This window comes from Mytilus edulis, chromosome 2 (genome assembly GCF_963676685.1).
Source record: "Mytilus edulis chromosome 2, xbMytEdul2.2, whole genome shotgun sequence".
In the NCBI taxonomy this organism is placed as follows: Eukaryota; Metazoa; Mollusca; class Bivalvia; order Mytilida; family Mytilidae; genus Mytilus; species Mytilus edulis.
The window spans coordinates 97799676-97819917 of record NC_092345.1 but is presented as its reverse complement, the minus strand read 5'-3'; the positions used below and the strand labels follow the sequence as shown (position 1 = coordinate 97819917).

At 44.1% G+C, this 20242-nt stretch overlaps 1 protein-coding gene across 1 annotated transcript in view; it reads left to right on the top strand.

Annotated features, from left to right (window-relative positions):
- Nucleotides 1-60: 60 nt before the first annotated feature.
- The window catches only part of LOC139511110 (mucin-19-like), a gene marked incomplete at its 5' end in the record, with an annotated part of 36179 nt that continues 15997 nt past the window's right edge, over nt 61-20242 (top strand). The window contains 6 exons of the mRNA XM_071297682.1: nt 61-12724; nt 13423-13597; nt 16294-16343; nt 16627-16791; nt 18572-18733; nt 19357-19603. Of these exons, the coding sequence (XP_071153783.1) occupies nt 61-12724; nt 13423-13597; nt 16294-16343; nt 16627-16791; nt 18572-18733; nt 19357-19603 (13463 nt within the window). The remainder of the gene's footprint in view (nt 12725-13422; nt 13598-16293; nt 16344-16626; nt 16792-18571; nt 18734-19356; nt 19604-20242) is intronic.

Below are 20242 nucleotides of genomic sequence, written 5' to 3'. Positions count from 1 at the left end.
GGTCAACCTTCTGCAACAGGAACACCATCTCCAGTTGTAACCAGTGGACCACCTTCTGTAACTGGAGGACCATCTACAGCAGTAACCACCGGTCAACCTTCTGCAACAGGAACACCATCTCCAGGTGTAAGCACTGGTCCACCTTCTGTAACTAGAGGACCATCTACAGCAGTAACCACCGGTCAACCTTCTGCGACAGGAACACCATCTCTAGGTGTAACCACTGGACCACCTTCTGTAACTGGAGGACCATCTACAGTAGTTACCACCGGTCAACCTTCTGCAACAGGAAAACCATCTCCAGGTGTAAGTATTGGTCCATCTTCTACAACTGCAGGACCATCTACAGCAATAACAACCAGACAACCTTCTGCAACAGGAACACCATCTCAAGGTGTAACCACCGCTGAAATATCTGCAACAGGAACACAATCTTCAGTTGTAAATACTGTTTCACCTATTACAACTAGCGGACCATCGTCAAGATCAACACCGGGTGTACCTCTTGCAACAAAAGCACCATCTCCAAGTGTTAGTACTGGTCCACCTTCTGCAACTGGAGGACCATCTACAGCAGTAACCACCGGTCAACCTTCTGCAACAGGAACACCATCAACCGGTGTAAGCACTGGCCCGCCTTCTGCAACTGGAGGACCATCTACAGCAGTAACTACCGGTCAACCTTTTACAACAGGAACACCATCTTCAGGTGTAAGCAGTGGTCAACCTTCTACAACTGGAGGACCATCTACAGCAGTAACCACCGGTCAACCTTCTGCAACAGGAACACCATCTCCAGGTGTAAGCACTGGACCACCTTCTGTAACTGGAGGACCATCTACAGCAGTAACCACCGGTCAACCTTCTGCAACAGGAACACCATCTCCAGGTGTAACCACTGGACCACCTTCTGTAACTGGAGGACCATCTACAGCAATAACCACCGGTCAACCTTCTGCAACAGGTACACCATCTCCAGGTGTAACCACTGGACCACCTTCTGTAACTGGAGGACCATCTACAGCAGTAACAACCGGTCAACCTTCTGCAACAGGAACACCATCAACCGGTGTAAGCACTGGTCCGCCTTCTGCAACTGGAGGACCATCTACAGCAGTAACAACCAGTCAACCTTCGGCAACAGGAACCCCATCTCCAGGTGTTAGCACTGGCCCACCTTCTGTAAGTGGAGGACCATCTACAGCAGTAACCACCGGTCAACCTTCTGCAACAGGAACACCATCTCCAGGTGTAAGCACTGGTCCACCTTCTGTAACTGGAGGACCATCTACAGCAGTAACCACCGGTCAACCTTCTGCAACAGGAACACCATCTCCAGTTGTAACCAGTGTACCAGCTTCTGTAACTGGAGGACCATCTACAGCAGTAACCACCGGTCAACCTTCTGCAACAGGAACACCATCAACCGATGTAAGCACTGGCCCGCCTTCTGCAACTAGAGGACCATCTACAGCAGTAACTACCGGTCAACCTTCTACAACAGGAACACCATCTGCAGGTGTAAGCACTGGTCAACCTTCTACAACTGGAGGACCATCTACAGCAGTAACCACCGGTCAACCTTCTGCAACAGGAACACCATCTCCAGGTGTAAGCACTGGACCATCTTCTGTAACTGGAGGACCATCTACAGCAGTAACCATCGGTCAACCTTCTGCAACAGGAACACCAACTCCAGGTGTAACCACTGGACCACCTTCTGTAACTGGAGCACCATCCACAGCAGTAACTACCGGTCAACCTTCTGCAACAGGAACACCATCTCCAGGTTTAACCACTGGACCACCTTCTGTAACTGGAGGACCGTCTACAGCAGTAACCACCGGTCAACCTTCTGCAACAGGAACACCATCTCCAGTTGTAACCAGTGGACCACCTTCTGTAACTGGAGGACCATCTACAGCAGTAACCACCGGTCAACCTTCTGCAACAGGAACACCATCAACCGGTGTAAGCACTGGCCCACCTTCTGTTACTGGAGGACCATCTACAGCACTAACCACCGGTCAACCTTCTGCAACAGGAACACCATCTCCAGGTGTAACCGCTGGACCACCTTCTGTAACTGGAGGACCATCTACAGCAGTAACCACCGGTCAACCTTCTGCAACAGGAACACCATCTCCAGGTGTAACCACTGGACCACCTTCTGTAACTGGAGGACCATCTACAGCAGTAACCACCGGTCAACCTCCTGCAACAAGAACACCATCTCCAGGTGTAAGCACTGGTCCACCTGCTGTAACTGGAGGACCATCTACAGCAGTAACAACCGGTCAACCTTCTGCGACAGGAACACCATCTCCAGGTGTAAGCACTGGTCAACCTTCTGTAACTGGAGGACCATCTACAGTAGTTACCACCGGTCAACCTTCTGCAACAGGAAAACCATCTCCAGGTGTAAGTACTGGTCCACCTTCTACAACTGCAGGACCATCTACAGCAGTAACAACCAGACAACCTTCTGCAACAGGATCATCATCTCAAGGTGTAACCACCGCTGAAATATCTGCAACAGGAACACCATCTTCATTTGTAAATACTGTTTCACCTATTACAACTAGCGGACCATCGTCAAGATCAACACCGGGTGTACCTCCTGCAACAAAAGCACCATCTCCAAGTGTTAGTACTGGTCCACCTTCTGCAACTGGAGGACCATCTACAGCAGTAACCACCGGTCAACCTTCTGCAACAGGAACACCATCAACCGGTGTAAGCACTGGCCCGCCTTCTGCAACTGGAGGACCATCTACAGCAGTAACTACCGGTCAACCTTCTACAACAGGAACACCATCTCCAGGTGTAAGCACTGGTCAACCTTCTACAACTGGAGGACCATCTACAGCAGTTACCACCGGTCAACCTTCTGCAACAGGAACACCATCTCCAGGTGTAAGCACTGGACCACCTTCTGTAACTGGAGGACCATCTACAGCAGTAACCACCGGTCAACCTTCTGCAACAGGAACACCATCTCCAGGTGTAACCACTGGACCACCTTCTGTAAATGGAGGACCATCTACAGCAGTAACCACCGGTCAACCTTCTGCAACAGGAACAGCATCGCCAGGTGTAACCACTGGACCACCTTCTGTAACTGGAGGACCATCTACAGCAGTAACCACCGGTCAACCTTCTGCAACAGGAACACCATCTCCAGTTGTAACCAGTGGACCACCGTCTGCAACTGGAGGACCATCTACAGCAGTAACCACCGGTCAACCTTCTGCAACAGGAACACCATCAACCGGTGTAAGCACTGGCCCGCCTTCTGTAACTGGAGGACCATCTTCAGCAGTAACTACCGGTCAACCTTCTGCAACAGGAACACCATCTCCAGGTGTAACCACTGGACCACCTTCTGCTACTGGAGGACCATCTACAGCAGTAACCACCGGTCAACCTCCTGCAACAAGAACACCATCTCCAGGTGTAAGCACTGGTCCACCTGCTGTAACTGGAGGACCATCTACAGCAGTAACAACCGGTCAACCTTCTGCGACAGGAACACCATCTCCAGGTGTAAGCACTGGTCAATCTTCTGTAACTGGAAGACCATCTACAGTAGTTACCACCGGTCAACCTTCTGCAACAGGAAAACCATCTCCAGGTGTAAGTACTGGTCCACCTTCTACAACTGCAGGACCATCTACAGCAGTAACAACCAGACAACCTTCTGCAACAGGAACATCATCTCAAGGTGTAACCACCGCTGAAATATCTGCAACAGGAACACCATCTTCATTTGTAAATACTGTTTCACCTATTACAACTAGCGGACCATCGTCAAGATCAACACCGGGTGTACCTCCTGCAACAAAAGCACCATCTCCAAGTGTTAGTACTGGCCCGCCTTCTGCAACTGGAGGACCATCTACAGCAGTAACTACCGGTCAACCTTCTACAACAGGAACACCATCTCCAGGTGTAAGCACTGGTAAACCTTCTACAACTGGAGGACCATCTACAGCAGTAACCACCGGTCAACCTTCTGCAACAGGAACACCATCTCCAAGTGTAAGCACTGTACCACCTTCTGTAACTGGAGGACCATCTACAGCAGTAACCACTGGTCAACCTTCTGCAACAGGAACACCATCTCCAGGAGTAACCACTGGACCACCTTCTGTAAATGGAGGACCATCTACAGCAGTAACCACCGGTCAACCTTCTGCAACAGGAACACCATCTCCAGGTGTAACCACTGGACCACCTTCTGTAACTGGAGGACCATCTACAGCAGTAACCACCGGTCAACCTTCTGCAACAGGAACACCATCTCCAGTTTTAACCAGTGGACCACCTTCTGCAACTGGAGGACCATCTACAGCAGTAACCACCGGTCAACCTTCTGCAACAGGAACACCATCAACCGGTGTAAGCACTGGCCCGCCTTCTGTAACTGGAGGACCATCTACAGCAGTAACCACCAGTCAACCTCCTGCAACAGGAACACCATCTCAAGGTGTAACCACTGGACCACCTACTGTAACTGGAGGACCATCTACATCAGTAACAACCGGTCAACCTTCTGCAACAGGAACACCATCTCCAGGTGTAACCACTGGACCACCTTCTGTAACTGGTGGACCATCTACAGTAGTTACCACCGGTCAACCTCCTGCAACAGGAAAACCATCTCCAGGTGTAAGTATTGGTCCGACTTCTACAACTGCAATACCATCTACAGCAGTAACAACCAGACAACCTTCTGCAACAGGAACATCATTTCAAGGTGTAACCACCGCTGAAATATCTGCAACAGGAACACCATCTTCAGTTTTAAATACTGTTTCACCTATTACAACTAGCGGACCATCGTCAAGATCAACACCGGGTGTACCTCCTGCAACAAAAGCACCATCTCCAAGTGTTAGTACTGGTCCACCTTCTGCAACTGGAGGACCATCTACAGCAGTAACTACCGGTCAACCTTCTTCAACAGGAACACCATCAACCGCTGTAATCACTGGCCCGCCTTCTGCAACTGGAGGACCATCTACAGCAGTAACTACCGGTCAACCTTCTACAACAGGAACACCATCTCCAGGTGTAAGCACTGGTCAACCTTCTACAACTGGAGGACCATCTACAGCAGTAACCACCGGTCAACCTTCTGCAACAGGAACACCATCTCCAGGTGTAACCACTGGACCACCTTCTGTAACTGGAGGACCATCTACAGCAGTAACCACCGGTCAACCTTCTGCAACAGGAACACCATCTCCAGGTGTAACCACTGGACCACCTTCTGTAACTGGAGGACCATCTACAGCAGTAACCACCGGTCAACCTTCTGCAACAGGAACAGCATCTCCAGGTGTAACCCCTGGACCACCTTCTGTAACTGGAGGACCATCTACAGCAGTAACCACCGATCAACCTCCTGCAACAGGAACACCATCTCCAGGTGTAACGACTGGACCACCTACTGTAACTGGAGGACCATCTACATCAGTAACAACCGGTCAACCTTCTGCAACAGGAACACCATCTCCAGGTGTAAGCACTGGTCCACCTTCTGTTACTGGAGGGCCATCTACAGCAGTAACCACCGGTCAACCTTCTGCAACAGGAACACCATCTCCAGGTGTAAGCACTGGTCCACCTGCTGTAACTGGAGGACCATCTACAGCAGTAACAACCGGTCAACCTTCTGCGACAGGAACACCATCTCCAGGTGTAACCACTGGACCACCTTCTGTAACTGGAGGACCATCTACAGTAGTTACCACCGGTCAACCTTCTGCAACAGGAAAACCATCTCCAGGTGTAAGTACTGGTCCACCTTCTACAACTGCAGGACCATCTACAGCAGTAACAACCAGACAACCTTCTGCAACAGGAACATCATCTCAAGGTGTAACCACCGCTGAAATATCTGCAACAGGAACACCATCTTCAGTTTTAAATACTGTTTCACCTATTACAACTAGCGGACCATCGTCAAGATCAACACCGGGTGTACCTCCTGCAACAAAAGCACCATCTCCAAGTGTTAGTACTGGTCCACCTTCTGCAACTGGAGGACCATCTACAGCAATAACCACCGGTCAACCTTCTGCAACAGGAACACCATCAACCGGTGTAGTCACTGGCCCACCTTCTGCAACTGGAGGACCATCTACAGCAGTAACTACCGGTCAACCTTCTGCAACAGGAACACCATCAACCGCTGTAATCACTGGCCCGCCTTCTGCAACTGGAGGACCATCTACAGCAGTAACTACCGGTCAACCTTCTACAACAGGAACACCATCTCCAGGTGTAAGCACTGGTCAACCTTCTACAACTGGAGGACCATCTACAGCAGTAACCACCGGTCAACCTTCTGCAACAGGAACACCATCTCCAGGTGTAAGCACTGGACCACCTTCTGTAACTGGAGGACCATCTACAGCAGTAACCACCGGTCAACCTTCTGCAACAGGAACACTATCTCCAGGTGTAACCACTGGACCACCTTCTGTAACTGGAGGACCATCTACAGCAGTAACCACCGGTCAACCTTCTGCAACAGGAACAGCATCTCCAGGTGTAACCACTGGACCACCTTCTGTAACTGGAGGACCATCTACAGCAGTAACCACCGGTCAACATCCTGCAACAGGAACACCCTCTCCAGGTGTAACGACTGGACCACCTACTGTAACTGGAGGACCATCTACATCAGTAACAACCGGTCAACCTTCTGCAACAGGAACACCATCTCCAGGTGTAAGCACTGGTCCACCTTCTGTTACTGGAGGGCCATCTACAGCAGTAACCACCGGTCAACCTTCTGCAACAGGAACACCATCTCCAGGTGTAAGCACTGGTCCACCTGCTGTAACTGGAGGACCATCTACAGCAGTAACAACCGGTCAACCTTCTGCGACAGGAACACCATCTCCAGGTGTAACCACTGGACCACCTTCTGTAACTGGAGGACCATCTACAGTAGTTACCACCGGTCAACCTTCAGCAACAGGAAAACCATCTCCAGGTGTAAGTACTGGTCCACCTTCTACAACTGCAGGACCATCTACAGCAGTAACAACCAGACAACCTTCTGCAACAGGAACATCATCTCAAGGTGTAACCACCGCTGAAATATCTGCAACAGGAACACCATCTTCAGTTTTAAATACTGTTTCACCTATTACAACTAGCGGACCATCGTCAAGATCAACACCGGGTGTACCTCCTGCAACAAAAGCTCCATCTCCAAGTGTTAGTACTGGTCCACCTTCTGCAACTGGAGGACCATCTACAGCAGTAACCACAGGTCAACCTTCTGCAACAGGAACACCATCAACCGGTGTAAACACTGGCCCACCTTCTGCAACTGGAGGACCATCTACAGCAGTAACTACCGGTCAACCTTCAACAACAGGAACACCATCTCCAGGTGTAAGCACTGGTCAACCTTCTACAACTGGAGGCCCATCTACAGCAGTAACCACCGGTCAACCTTCTGCAACAGGAACACCATCTCCAGGTGTAAGCACTGGACCACCTTCTGTAACTGGAGGACCATCTACAGCAGTAACCACCGGTCAACCTTCTTCAACAGGAACACCATCTCCAGGTGTAACCACTGGACCACCTTCTGTAACTGGAGGACCATCTACAGCAGTAACCACCGGTCAACCTTCTGCAACAGGAACACCATCTCCAGGTGTAACCACTGGACCACCTTCTGTAACTGGAGGACCATCTACAGCAGTAACCACCGGTCAACCTTCTGCAACAGGAACAGCATCTCCAGGTGTAACCACTGGACCACCTTCTGTAACTGGAGGACCATCTACAGCAGTAACCACCGGTCAACCTTCTGCAACAGGAACACCATCTCCAGTTGTAACCAGTGGACCACCTTCTGCAACTAGAGGACCATCTACAGCAGTAACCACCGGTCAACCTTCTGCAACAGGAACACCATCAACCGGTGTAAGCACTGGCCCGCCTTCTGCAACTGGAGGACCATCTACAGCAGTAACTACCGGTCAACCTTCTGCAACAGGAAAACCATCTCCAGGTGTAACCACTGGCCCACCTTCTGTTACTGGAGGACCATCTACAGCACTAACCACCGGTCAACCTTCTGCAACAGGAACACCATCTCCAGGTGTAACCACTGGACCACCTTCTGTAACTGGAGGACCATCTACAGCAGTAACCACCGGTCAACCTTCTGCAACAGGAACACAATTTCCAGGTGTAACCACTGGACCACTTTCTGTAACTGGAGGACCCTCTACATCAGTAACAACCGGTCAACCTTCTGCAACAGGAACACCATCTCCAGGTGTAACCACTGGACCACCTTCTGCAACTGGAGGACCATCTACAGCAGTAACTACCGGTCAACCTTCAACAACAGGAACACCATCTCCAGGTGTAAGCACTGGTCAACCTTCTACAACTGGAGGCCCATCTACAGCAGTAACCACCGGTCAACCTTCTGCAACAGGAACACCATCTCCAGGTGTAAGCACTGGACCACCTTCTGTAACTGGAGGACCATCTACAGCAGTAACCACCGGTCAACCTTCTTCAACAGGAACACCATCTCCAGGTGTAACCACTGGACCACCTTCTGTAACTGGAGGACCATCTACAGCAGTAACCACCGGTCAACCTTCTGCAACAGGAACACCATCAACCGGTGTAAGCACTGGCCCGCCTTCTGCAACTGGAGGACCATCTACAGCAGTAACTACCGGTCAACCTTCTGCAACAGGAAAACCATCTCCAGGTGTAACCACTGGACCACCTTCTGTAACTGGAGGACCATCTACAGCAGTAACCACCGGTCAACCTTCTGCAACAGGAACACAATCTCCAGGTGTAACCACTGGACCACTTTCTGTAACTGGAGGACCATCTACATCAGTAACAACCGGTCAACCTTCTGCAACAGGAACACCATCTCCAGGTGTAACCACTGGACCACCTTCTGTAACTGGAGGACCATCTACAGCAGTAACCACCGGTCAACCTCCTGCAACAGGAACACAATCTCCAGGTGTAACCACTGGACCACCTTCTGTAAATGGAGGACCATCTACATCAGTAACAACCGGTCAACCTTCTGCAACAGGAACATCATCTCCAGGTGTAACGACTGGACCACCTACTGTAACTGGAGGACCATCTACATCAGTAACAACCGGTCAACCTTCTGCAACAGGAACACCATCTCCAGGTGTAAGCACTGGTCCACCTTCTGTTACTGGAGGGCCATCTACAGCAGTAACCACCGGTCAACCTTCTGCAACAGGAACACCATCTCCAGGTGTAAGCACTGGTCCACCTGCTGTAACTGGAGGACCATCTACAGCAGTAACAACCGGTCAACCTTCTGCGACAGGAACACCATCTTCAGGTGTAACCACTGGACCACCTTCTGTAACTGGAGGACCATCTACAGTAGTTACCACCGGTCAACCTTCAGCAACAGGAAAACCATCTCCAGGTGTAAGTACTGGTCCACCTTCTACAACTGCAGGACCATCTACAGCAGTAACAACCAGACAACCTTCTGCAACAGGAACATCATCTCAAGGTGTAACCACCGCTGAAATATCTGCAACAGGAACACCATCTTCAGTTTTTAATACTGTTTCACCTATTACAACTAGAGGACCATCGTCAAGATCAACACCGGGTGTACCTCCTGCAACAAAAGCACCATCTCCAAGTGTTAGTACTGGTCCACCTTCTGCAACTGGAGGACCATCTACAGCAGTAACCACCGGTCAACCTTCTGCAACAGGAACACCATCAACCGGTGTAGTCACTGGCCCACCTTCTGCAACTGGAGGACCATCTACAGCAGTAACTACCGGTCAACCTTCTGCAACAGGAACACCATCAACCGCTGTAATCACTGGCCCGCCTTCTGCAACTGGAGGACCATCTACAGCAGTAACTACCGGTCAACCTTCTACAACAGGAACACCATCTCCAGGTGTAAGCACTGGTCAACCTTCTACAACTGGAGGACCATCTACAGCAGTAACCACCGGTCAACCTTCTGCAACAGGAACACCATCTCCAGGTGTAAGCACTGGACCACCTTCTGTAACTGGAGGACCATCTACAGCAGTAACCACCGGTCAACCTTCTGCAACAGGAACACCATCTCCAGGTGTAACCACTGGACCACCTTCTGTAACTGGAGGACCATCTACAGCAGTAACCGCCGGTCAAACTTCTGCAACAGGAACAGCATCTCCAGGTGTAACCACTGGACCACCTTCTGTAACTGGGGGACCATCTACAGCAGTAACCACCGGTCAACCTCCTGCAACAGGAACACCATCTCCAGGTGTAACGACTGGACCACCTACTGTAACTGGAGGACCATCTACATCAGTAACAACCGGTCAACCTTCTGCAACAGGAACACCATCTCCAGGTGTAAGCACTGGTCCACCTTCTGTTACTGGAGGGCCATCTACAGCAGTAACCACCGGTCAACCTTCTGCAACAGGAACACCATCTCCAGGTGTAAGCACTGGTCCACCTGCTGTAACTGGAGGACCATCTACAGCAGTAACAACCGGTCAACCTTCTGCGACAGGAACACCATCTCCAGGTGTAACCACTGGACCACCTTCTGTAACTGGAGGACCATCTACAGTAGTTACCACCGGTCAACCTTCAGCAACAGGAAAACCATCTCCAGGTGTAAGTACTGGTCCACCTTCTACAACTGCAGGACCATCTACAGCAGTAACAACCAGACAACCTTCTGCAACAGGAACATCATCTCAAGGTGTAACCACCGCTGAAATATCTGCAACAGGAACACCATCTTCAGTTTTAAATACTGTTTCACCTATTACAACTAGCGGACCATCGTCAAGATCAACACCGGGTGTACCTCCTGCAACAAAAGCACCATCTCCAAGTGTTAGTACTGGTCCACCTTCTGCAACTGGAGGACCATCTACAGCAGTAACCACCGGTCAACCTTCTGCAACAGGAACACCATCAACCGGTGTAATCACTGGCCCACCTTCTGCAACTGGAGGACCATCTACAGCAGTAACCACCGGTCAACCTTCTTCAACAGGAACACCATCTCCAGGTGTAACCACTGGACCACCTTCTGTAACTGGAGGACCATCTACAGCAGTAACCACCGGTCAACCTTCTGCAACAGGAACACCATCTCCAGGTGTAACCACTGAACCACCTTCTGTAACTGGAGGACCATCTACAGCAGTAACCACCGGTCAACCTTCTGCAACGGGAACAGCATCTCCAGGTGTAACCACTGGACCACCTTCTGTAACTGGAGGACCATCTACAGCAGTAACCACCGGTCAACCTTCTGCAACAGGAACACCATCTCCAGTTGTAACCAGTGGACCACCTTCTGCAACTGGAGGACCATCTACAGCAGTAACCACCGGTCAACCTTCTGCAACAGGAACACCATCAACCGGTGTGAGCACTGGCCCGCCTTCTGCAACTGGAGGACCATCTACAGCAGTAACTACCGGTCAACCTTCTGCAACAGGAAAACCATCTCCAGGTGTAACCACTGGCCCACCTTCTGTTATTGGAGGACCATCTACAGCACTAACCACCGGTCAACCTTCTGCAACAGGAACACCATCTCCAGGTGTAACCACTGGACCACCTTCTGTAACTGGAGGACCATCTACAGCAGTAACCACCGGTCAACCTTCTGCAACAGGTACACAATCTCCAGGTGTAACCACTGGACCACTTTCTGTAACTGGAGGACCATCTACATCAGTAACAACCGGTCAACCTTCTGCAACAGGAACACCATCTCCAGGTGTAACCACTGGACCACCTTCTGTAACTGGAGGACCATCTACAGCAGTAACCACCGGTCAACCTCCTGCAACAGGAACACAATCTCCAGGTGTAACCACTGGACCACCTTCTGTAAATGGAGGACCATCTACATCAGTAACAACCGGTCAACCTTCTGCAACAGGAACATCATCTCCAGGTGTAAGCACTGGTCCACCTTCTGTTACTGGAGGGCCATCTACAGCAGTAACCACCGGTCAACCTTCTGAGACAGGAAAACCATCTTCAGGTGTAAGTTCTGGTCCACCTTCTACAACTGCAGAACCATCTACAGCAGTAACAACCAGTCAACTTTCAACAACAGGAACACCATCTCCAGGTGTAAGCACTGGCCCACCTTCTGTAACTGGAGGACCATCTACAGCACTAACCACCGGTCAACCTTCTGCAACAGGAACACCATCAACTGGTGTAAGCATTGTCCCGCCTTCTGCAACTGGAGGACCATCTACAGCAGTAACTACCGGTCAACCTTCTACAACAGGAACACCATCTCCAGGTGTAAGCAATGGTCAACAATCTACAACTGCGGGACCATCTACAGCAGTAACCACCGGTCAACCTTCTGCAACAGGAACACCATCTCCAGGTGTAAGCACTGGCCCACCTTCTGTAACTGGAGGACCATCTACAGCAGTAACCTCCGGTCAACCTTTTGCAACAGGAACACCATCTCCAAGTGTAACCACTGGTCCACCTTCTGTTACTGGAGGATCATCTACAGCAGTAACAACCGGTCAACCTTCGGCAACAGGAACACCATCTCCAGGTGTAAGCACTGGTCCACCTTCTACAACTGCAGGACCATCTACAGCAGTAACAACAAGTCAACCGTCTGCAAAAGAAACACCGTCTCCAGGTATAAGTACTGATAGATTTAAGGTTAGCTGTATTAGACCTGAGACGCGATGAATGAGGGCCAATGCAGGTGATCCAGAATCTTTATCAGGGCCAATACAGAAGCAGCCAATTCATTGCACTCTAAAGAAAGGATTTTAATAATATTAATTCGATTAAACTTTAGAATATTCCTAGCAAAAGATACAGAATTTCATATCTAAAGTTGTCTATTCGCATTCACGTCCATTGATTTTTTGTCCACATTGTTAAATGTAATTTCTGCTTTCTCGTCCAAGTACTTAATATTATGCTATCTAGGAAATACAAAGTATCTAGGAAGAAATAATCAGACAGTTTATTTTTTTTACTTGCTTTCTGATGATTGATCAACGGAAATGAAACAGTATCAATAATCGAAAGTCGTACTCGAAAAGTCTGTGATATATTTCCGTTTCAAGACATCAAGACGTTAAAAAACACTGAACATAATTTTAACTTTTTCTGTATTAGTCCTGTTTTTCCGTATTGGCTCGGTGTGAAAAGCAATATATTAAACTCTTAATGTTTGTCGACAGTGAAACTTCATAAGTATTGTACATGCTGATTTGTCCGTATCAGGGCTGATTTGCTCATATCATTTAATAATAAAAAGAAAAGTCGTTGTTTATATCTTATCTTTAAAAAATTTGGCAGTAACATGAGATTATTACTTTCCAGGTTTTTGTAAATTTACCCAAAACGAGTTTTTTGACAACTTTGGGTTTGAACAAATGGGACTTATTGGATATATTGAGAAAGATAACCAGCCAGGAATAACTGATAACGAGGAAAAGATATATATCGGATCTACCGTGGAGGCAGGTGTTGTTGTCATGGTGGGATGTAGTAACTGGTAAGATATTTTAAGATATGATATTTTATTAACTAATCATCATGCACTTTTGAGCAATACAGTCAAATGAATTGTTTCACAATTAACGTAAGTAGATTGATTATAATGATTAGAGTGATTAAAGTTTAACATTGATATACATTTTAACAAAGTAACAGAGGTGTCAGATCACCAATTACTATAATACTATAATAATAATAAAAAAATACAGTAAAAGTAACCCTACACTGACACAAAATAGTGCTTTTGACTTTAACTAACCAACAAATTTGCAGAAATGAAACTTTTAGAGAAAGAGAAATATATTTAGACCATTTTGAGCCAATATTTACTTGTCTATAAGTTTGCATTAAAAATTTAGGACTAATTTAAGATTTCCGGAAAACCAGATGTTATTCTGTTATTTTTGGAGTACCTCTGTTCGAAGGTCAGTTTCTTTTTCTTAGAAGGCTTTAAAAAGTATGTTGAAAATTGGCATGTAGAAAGCCGATACATGTACAATTCAGGATATACTTGGTTTCTATGAAGTTAAACTTAAGGTAAAATATCTAGAAAGCTGTGAAAATTGTAAAATTTTGTTGAACAGATAGGGATTCTTTAGTAATTGTTGGTCTGACACCTATAAACAATGTTGATACGTTTTCTCATATCTAATTTATAGATCTAGCCTAAGGAAGACAACTCCTGATCGACTCTTTCCACATTGATATTTTCTAAAAGATTATCTTGCTCTATAATTAGGGTGTGCAATGGACTGTAAGTTCCCGAGAGTATCACCAGCCCAGTAGCCAGTACTTCGGTACTGGCATGCAAATACGGATTTTTTTTTAATTTGCTGTTACAAAATGTAAGAAATTATTATAAATTAAGGAATGTATCTCCCTCATGCAAAGCTCTGATTCCTTTCACGGATTTGACTATACTATTTGGACCTTTTGGATTATAGCTCTTCATCTTTTATATAAGCTTTGGATGTCAAATATTTTGGCCACGAGCATCACTGAAGAGACATGTATTGTCGAAATGCGCATCTGGTGCAGGAAAATTGGTACCGTTAATGGTATTAGATAAGTTTGAAGTTACAAAGAAATCTTCAGATGAAATAATCCAAACAAATTTCATCTCATCAAATAACTTTGAAAAATTTGCAATTTACAATTTAAATTTATAGACAGATGTTGAGATCTTGTATCTTGTATTATATGAAATTACGACAGTAGGCAACGATTACAAGTAGTTCTCATTGCGTACGTATTTTCCTTATTGTAAAAGATAAAAATTAAAGTGCCTTAATGGAAAACAATCAGTTTTTATGGAACAGATGTTTAGCACATTCTCTCGACAGTTATGTTTAACAAAAAAAAAAGGCTACATGAAGTTACCAGTGTTTTTCTCTTAAATGTTTTGGTTCAATCCTAATAGATTAGCAATAAGAAGACGTGTTATGATTGACAATGAGACAACTATACACCAGGGACCTAAGCACGTGGATTTATGCGCTAGGGTCAATTCACTATTCGAATGTACAAGAATTTGAATACCCGATTATAAATAATGAAAAGATCTTAAAATGAAACCTAGTTTTTTTTTCTATGTCGGTTGCATTAAATGCAAGAAGTTTGAAGTCATACAGCAAAAAATAAATTAAAATTTAATAAAAGAAAATTGTGTGATTAAAGTATGAAAATGAATTGACCTTATCATAGACTTGATCTTATCATAGACTTACAAGATTGCCACACCATTGTCAAATGCCCCTTGCGTTGTATAAATGGGGAACAAAATTGTGTTAGTGTGGTATGTATAAAAATATGAGAAAAAGCCCCACAAGTCACATAAATCGGGTCAAAACAAAATAACGATTTGATATGGTCAAACGCAAGAGGGGCATCACACAGTCTCCGTGGGAATAGTGAGGCTTCATACAGTTTCCGTGGAATTGGGTGGCATCACGCAGTCTCCTCAGGATGTGGGAGGGTGGCATCATAGTTTCCGTGGGAATAGGGTGGCATCATACAGTTTCCGTGGGAATAGGGTGGCATCATACAGTTTCCGTGGGAATAGGGTGGTATCATACAGTTTCCGTTGGAGTCATATATGCCAATTATTAAATAACTTTTTACACAAGATAATTGACTTAGCTTTGTCGGTAGAAATCAAAATAATTGAATACTATATTAACTTTGAAATGATCTCACATATTCAAGCAATGTCTTCTGAACTAACGTAAAGTATATTTTGACTTATATATACAGTATATATATGAATGTTTACCTCTGTGGTATCATTTACCGTATAACCCAAACAAACATGACACAAATTATGAGCTGTCTTATTTTTTGGTAAAAGAACAAATTATTTCTTTGAAATTCTCCAATGACTACAAAGGTACAATTCGTTTGAAAATTTGTCATACATGTCGTTCCTTGGAATTGTGAAATGCTGCTTTTGTTGTATTTTGATAAGATTTTCCTATTTGTCAACCTTCCTTTTGGATCACACGCTTCGTAATCCAATAAGTACCGGATCGTACAAGCAGGCCAACTTATAAAAGTCAATATTTGAGCAACAAGATAACTATACAGGAGATAAAAAGGAATGATACTGATGAAGGCCTTTTTTGTGTCGTAAACATTCCTCAATACGACCTCATTTCATCATGTTCGTATATTCTTACTCATGTTTTACACTTCCAGTTCATGTGAAGAAGACGGATCAATTGGCTGTGAGATTGGAGAGTGTCAAGGTATTATAAGGATTGATAGATTTTAATAGGATAAAACTGAACAAGCATTGTAGTTTTCTAATTCAAATAAAAAAAGAACCGATTTTAACAGACATTCAATAAATTTTCATAAAAAAAACTTCAAAATAATTATCTACAATATAATGTTGTATTTTTGTTGTGCAAATTAATTTTTTGATAAAGTTTCTATTTCATAAGGTATAACAACATGTTTGTCGTTGTTCAGAAAAGTTTGTGAAACCTTTTGCTATTTTTTTTAACGTTTTTATACTTTCTGTTTTAGACTGTAAATATTCAGATTGGGGAGAATGGTCTAAATGTACAAGGGATTGTGATGTAGGATCAATGTCTAGAACACGAACCAAGCTCTCTCTGACAACTCCAGATAGGTGCCCAGATGACTTGATTCAGACGAAAGATTGTAACATTCACAATTGTCCTACACCAAGTAAGTAATGGCATCACAACTTTGACTAAAGATCTTAAACATTGCACGATATTTGCTATTTTCATTGACCTGTATTGAAAGGATACAATAACTATTTAGTTGTTTAACTGTATGTTAAATGTCGTCAATTGGTTCCGATCATATACAAATAGGAAAGTATAAAAGTAAAAAATATTTTCTCTACGATTGTATAACGCATGTTTAAAGGAAGATAATATACACTACGTATACCCGTTTGACTACAACTATCGAAGAGAACAAACCTTGTTTCTGATTTCAGAAATTGAAAAAGTTAAAAATAGCATGGAAACTAGAGATTATTAACATTAGTAGAACAATACCTATGGATACCTATGGATCTTCAGAACGTTGGCACTGTTGCACCACTATATTCTGCTCTACCTCATGATCGATGTATTTAATTGTACGTTTCTCGCTTCCGGATAAAATTTCATGTCCTGCTTCAAAATTATACATTAATGGTTGGTTGGCCCAAAATTTATCTAATCTATTTTTGAAAGTGTTTAAAGTTTTTGCTGATATAACTTCTTCATGGATGCTGTTCCATATGTCCACTATTCTTTTGGTGAAAAAATACTTCCTCAGATCCAGACGACTTCGTTGTTTCATAAGCTTCACTTAGTGGCATCATTTCGTTGTAGTTGTGTTGTGCATCTCTAGTAAACCATTTGTTACTCTAGTGTCGTATAATCCTGTCAATAACTTGTACACTACTATCATGTCACCTCGTAAACGGCGGAAACGGAGGATTGGAAGCTTGAGCTTTCGTTAGCGGTCTGCGTGTGGCAAGTCTATCTCTCAATGTAGGCAGCATTTTGGTCGCTCTCTTTTGCACCTTCTCAATACTTGTAATGTCAGTCTTCCTGTAGGGTGATCATATACTGTTTGCATACTCCAAATTCAGTCTTACAAGTACCTTGAATACTAATGTAAATGTGCGATTGTCTAGGTGGACAAAGGAACGGCGAGTGAGGCCTACGATCTGATTAGCTTTATTAACTTGGTTTTGAATATGATTTGCAAATGTCAGATTCGTGTCAATAGTTACACCAATATCTTTTTCTGATTTAACATTTTCAAGGTTAGTGCAACCGCCTTCATACTTTTTCATCTTGTAGTTTGGAGGTTCATGTGTAGTATTTCTTCCACTAATCGGTAAAACTTTACACTTGTCCTGGTGGAATTGCAATAGCCAAGTTTTGCTCCAATCAAAGAGGATGTCGAGGTCTTCCTCAATAAAGTTCTGATCGTTCTGGTCGACTATTTCTCTAAATAATTCGGTATTGTCTGCAGACATGAATACATCTGATATAACATTGTTTGGCAAGTCGTTAACGAATAGGACGAACAAAATTGGTCCCAATACAGAGCCTTGTCGAATTCCACTGGTAACATTCCTCCAACTAGATCTTGATCCATTGACCTGTACGCACTGTTGTCTATTACTAAGAAAGCTTCTTATCCAGTTTGTAATTTGTTCATTGATACCATAGTGTTTAATCTTGTGTAGTAGTCTCATATGTCACGGTGCCTATGTGGCACCTTGTCAAACGCTTTCATGAAGTCTATATAAATCAAGTGTAATATACCTCCTTTTTCAAGTACCTTTGTCCACTTGTCTAGGACTTTCAGCAACTGAAGTGAAGTTGATCTACCACCCATGAATACACTTGAAGTTGGTGATAGGATATCGAAAAGTATGTGAAAACACATAACGTTACATGTATAATCAATTAGAACATATATTTTTTTAACTTAGCAACGGCGGATATTTGTGGACCCTGGAATGATTGGACAGATTGTAGTGTTGACAGCAGCAACCTACCGTGTACAGAAGGTACAAGGTCGAGACAACGAAATTGTACTGGTGAAATTATACGTGACGTACAAAGCTGTTCAAATGACTGTCCTAAAAATCCAGGCAAGTATAGTGATGACTGTTGTTTTCGTTAATAAACGAGATAATTTGACAATTTGTTAGCGTTCAAAGTAGCATTTACAAACTATGCTTATTGTATTTGTACTTTATTTTAGTTTATTGTATGCATACAATATTTGCCATTTTAAAACGTTCTACAAAACACCTTGTTTAAAAATAATTTGGCCCGTTTAATTTTTCTAAAAATTTTACAAAATATTTCCTTACCACTAGAACGTGGTTAAAACAGTCAGCTGATTTTTACAGAGTTATCACCCTGTAGTGTTATGTACCACCTTAACAGCAGACAAACACTACCTTATTAATCAGTCATTCAAAACTGATTTTGATTGTTGTCCACTAAATAATGCGTTTCGTTAAACAAAAGCTTAACCAATATAAATTACAAATAAATAATATTTAAAATGAATATGGTATAGCACTACAATTAAAAACTACCATTCAAGCAGTGTTAAACTCTGGAAAAAATAATATCAAGTTGGTTTTCATTTATAAAAAGATTTTAACAAAAAATGATATAAATGTGATATGAAAGAGATTGCTAATACAAACCATAAAAACAAATTCAAATCTATCAGGAAAATAATGTTTATTTATGACTTCAGTTTGTGAGGAACCAAGAATCTTACTGACAAAACCTCGATGTGAGATGTCATGCTTTACCTTACAAAATCCTGAAACTTGTTCCGAAGATGAAGACTTTTCACCAAGGTGTGGTTGTAAAGAAGGATATGTTATTGATGAAGCCACTGATAACTGTATTCCAGTAGAGAACTGTGTATGCTACAAATCTGACGGAGTACCGGTTAATGTCGGAATGACTTTCCCAGGTCCTTCAGCCTGTCGAGAATGGTAATGTTTAATTGGTTATAATTACATTAGATGTATGTTTTATTATAATACGTTATTCTGATTGGCTAACTAGCAATCTCGTGATATTCCTTAATCAATTGCATTACACAATGCAACTTTTCATTCATGATGACACGAGGTCCACAATAAAGTGCACAGGTAAATGAAATAAAAACTTGATAAAAGGCATGTTTTCATGATCTTATAGGTAAAACTGTAATTATAAGTATTGAATGCTTTTTTTGTAACTTTATAGGGTTGTAAAAGCGTTGACCGTGCGCACATTTTTAGTATGAAGCGCTTCCCCGCTTCATACAAAATGTACTTCGGTCAACGCTTTTACACCCCAATACATTTACAAAAAAGAGCATTCAATTCTTAAATAATATATTTAAATATTTATATAGTTTGATAGCATTTTTATAGGAATAAATGAAGACAAATTAACGGTTACAGATCGACAAGAAAGATACCCCAAAATACAGCATTATCACACAAAAACACAGACATCAACGGACTTTATTCAGTAATACCGTAGACAATATTAATTATCGTATTTTTATCATATGTCTGGCACGATATTACTTGTCATTAAAAATGACGGGATTCAGTAATGCAAAACAACATAACTGATACTTT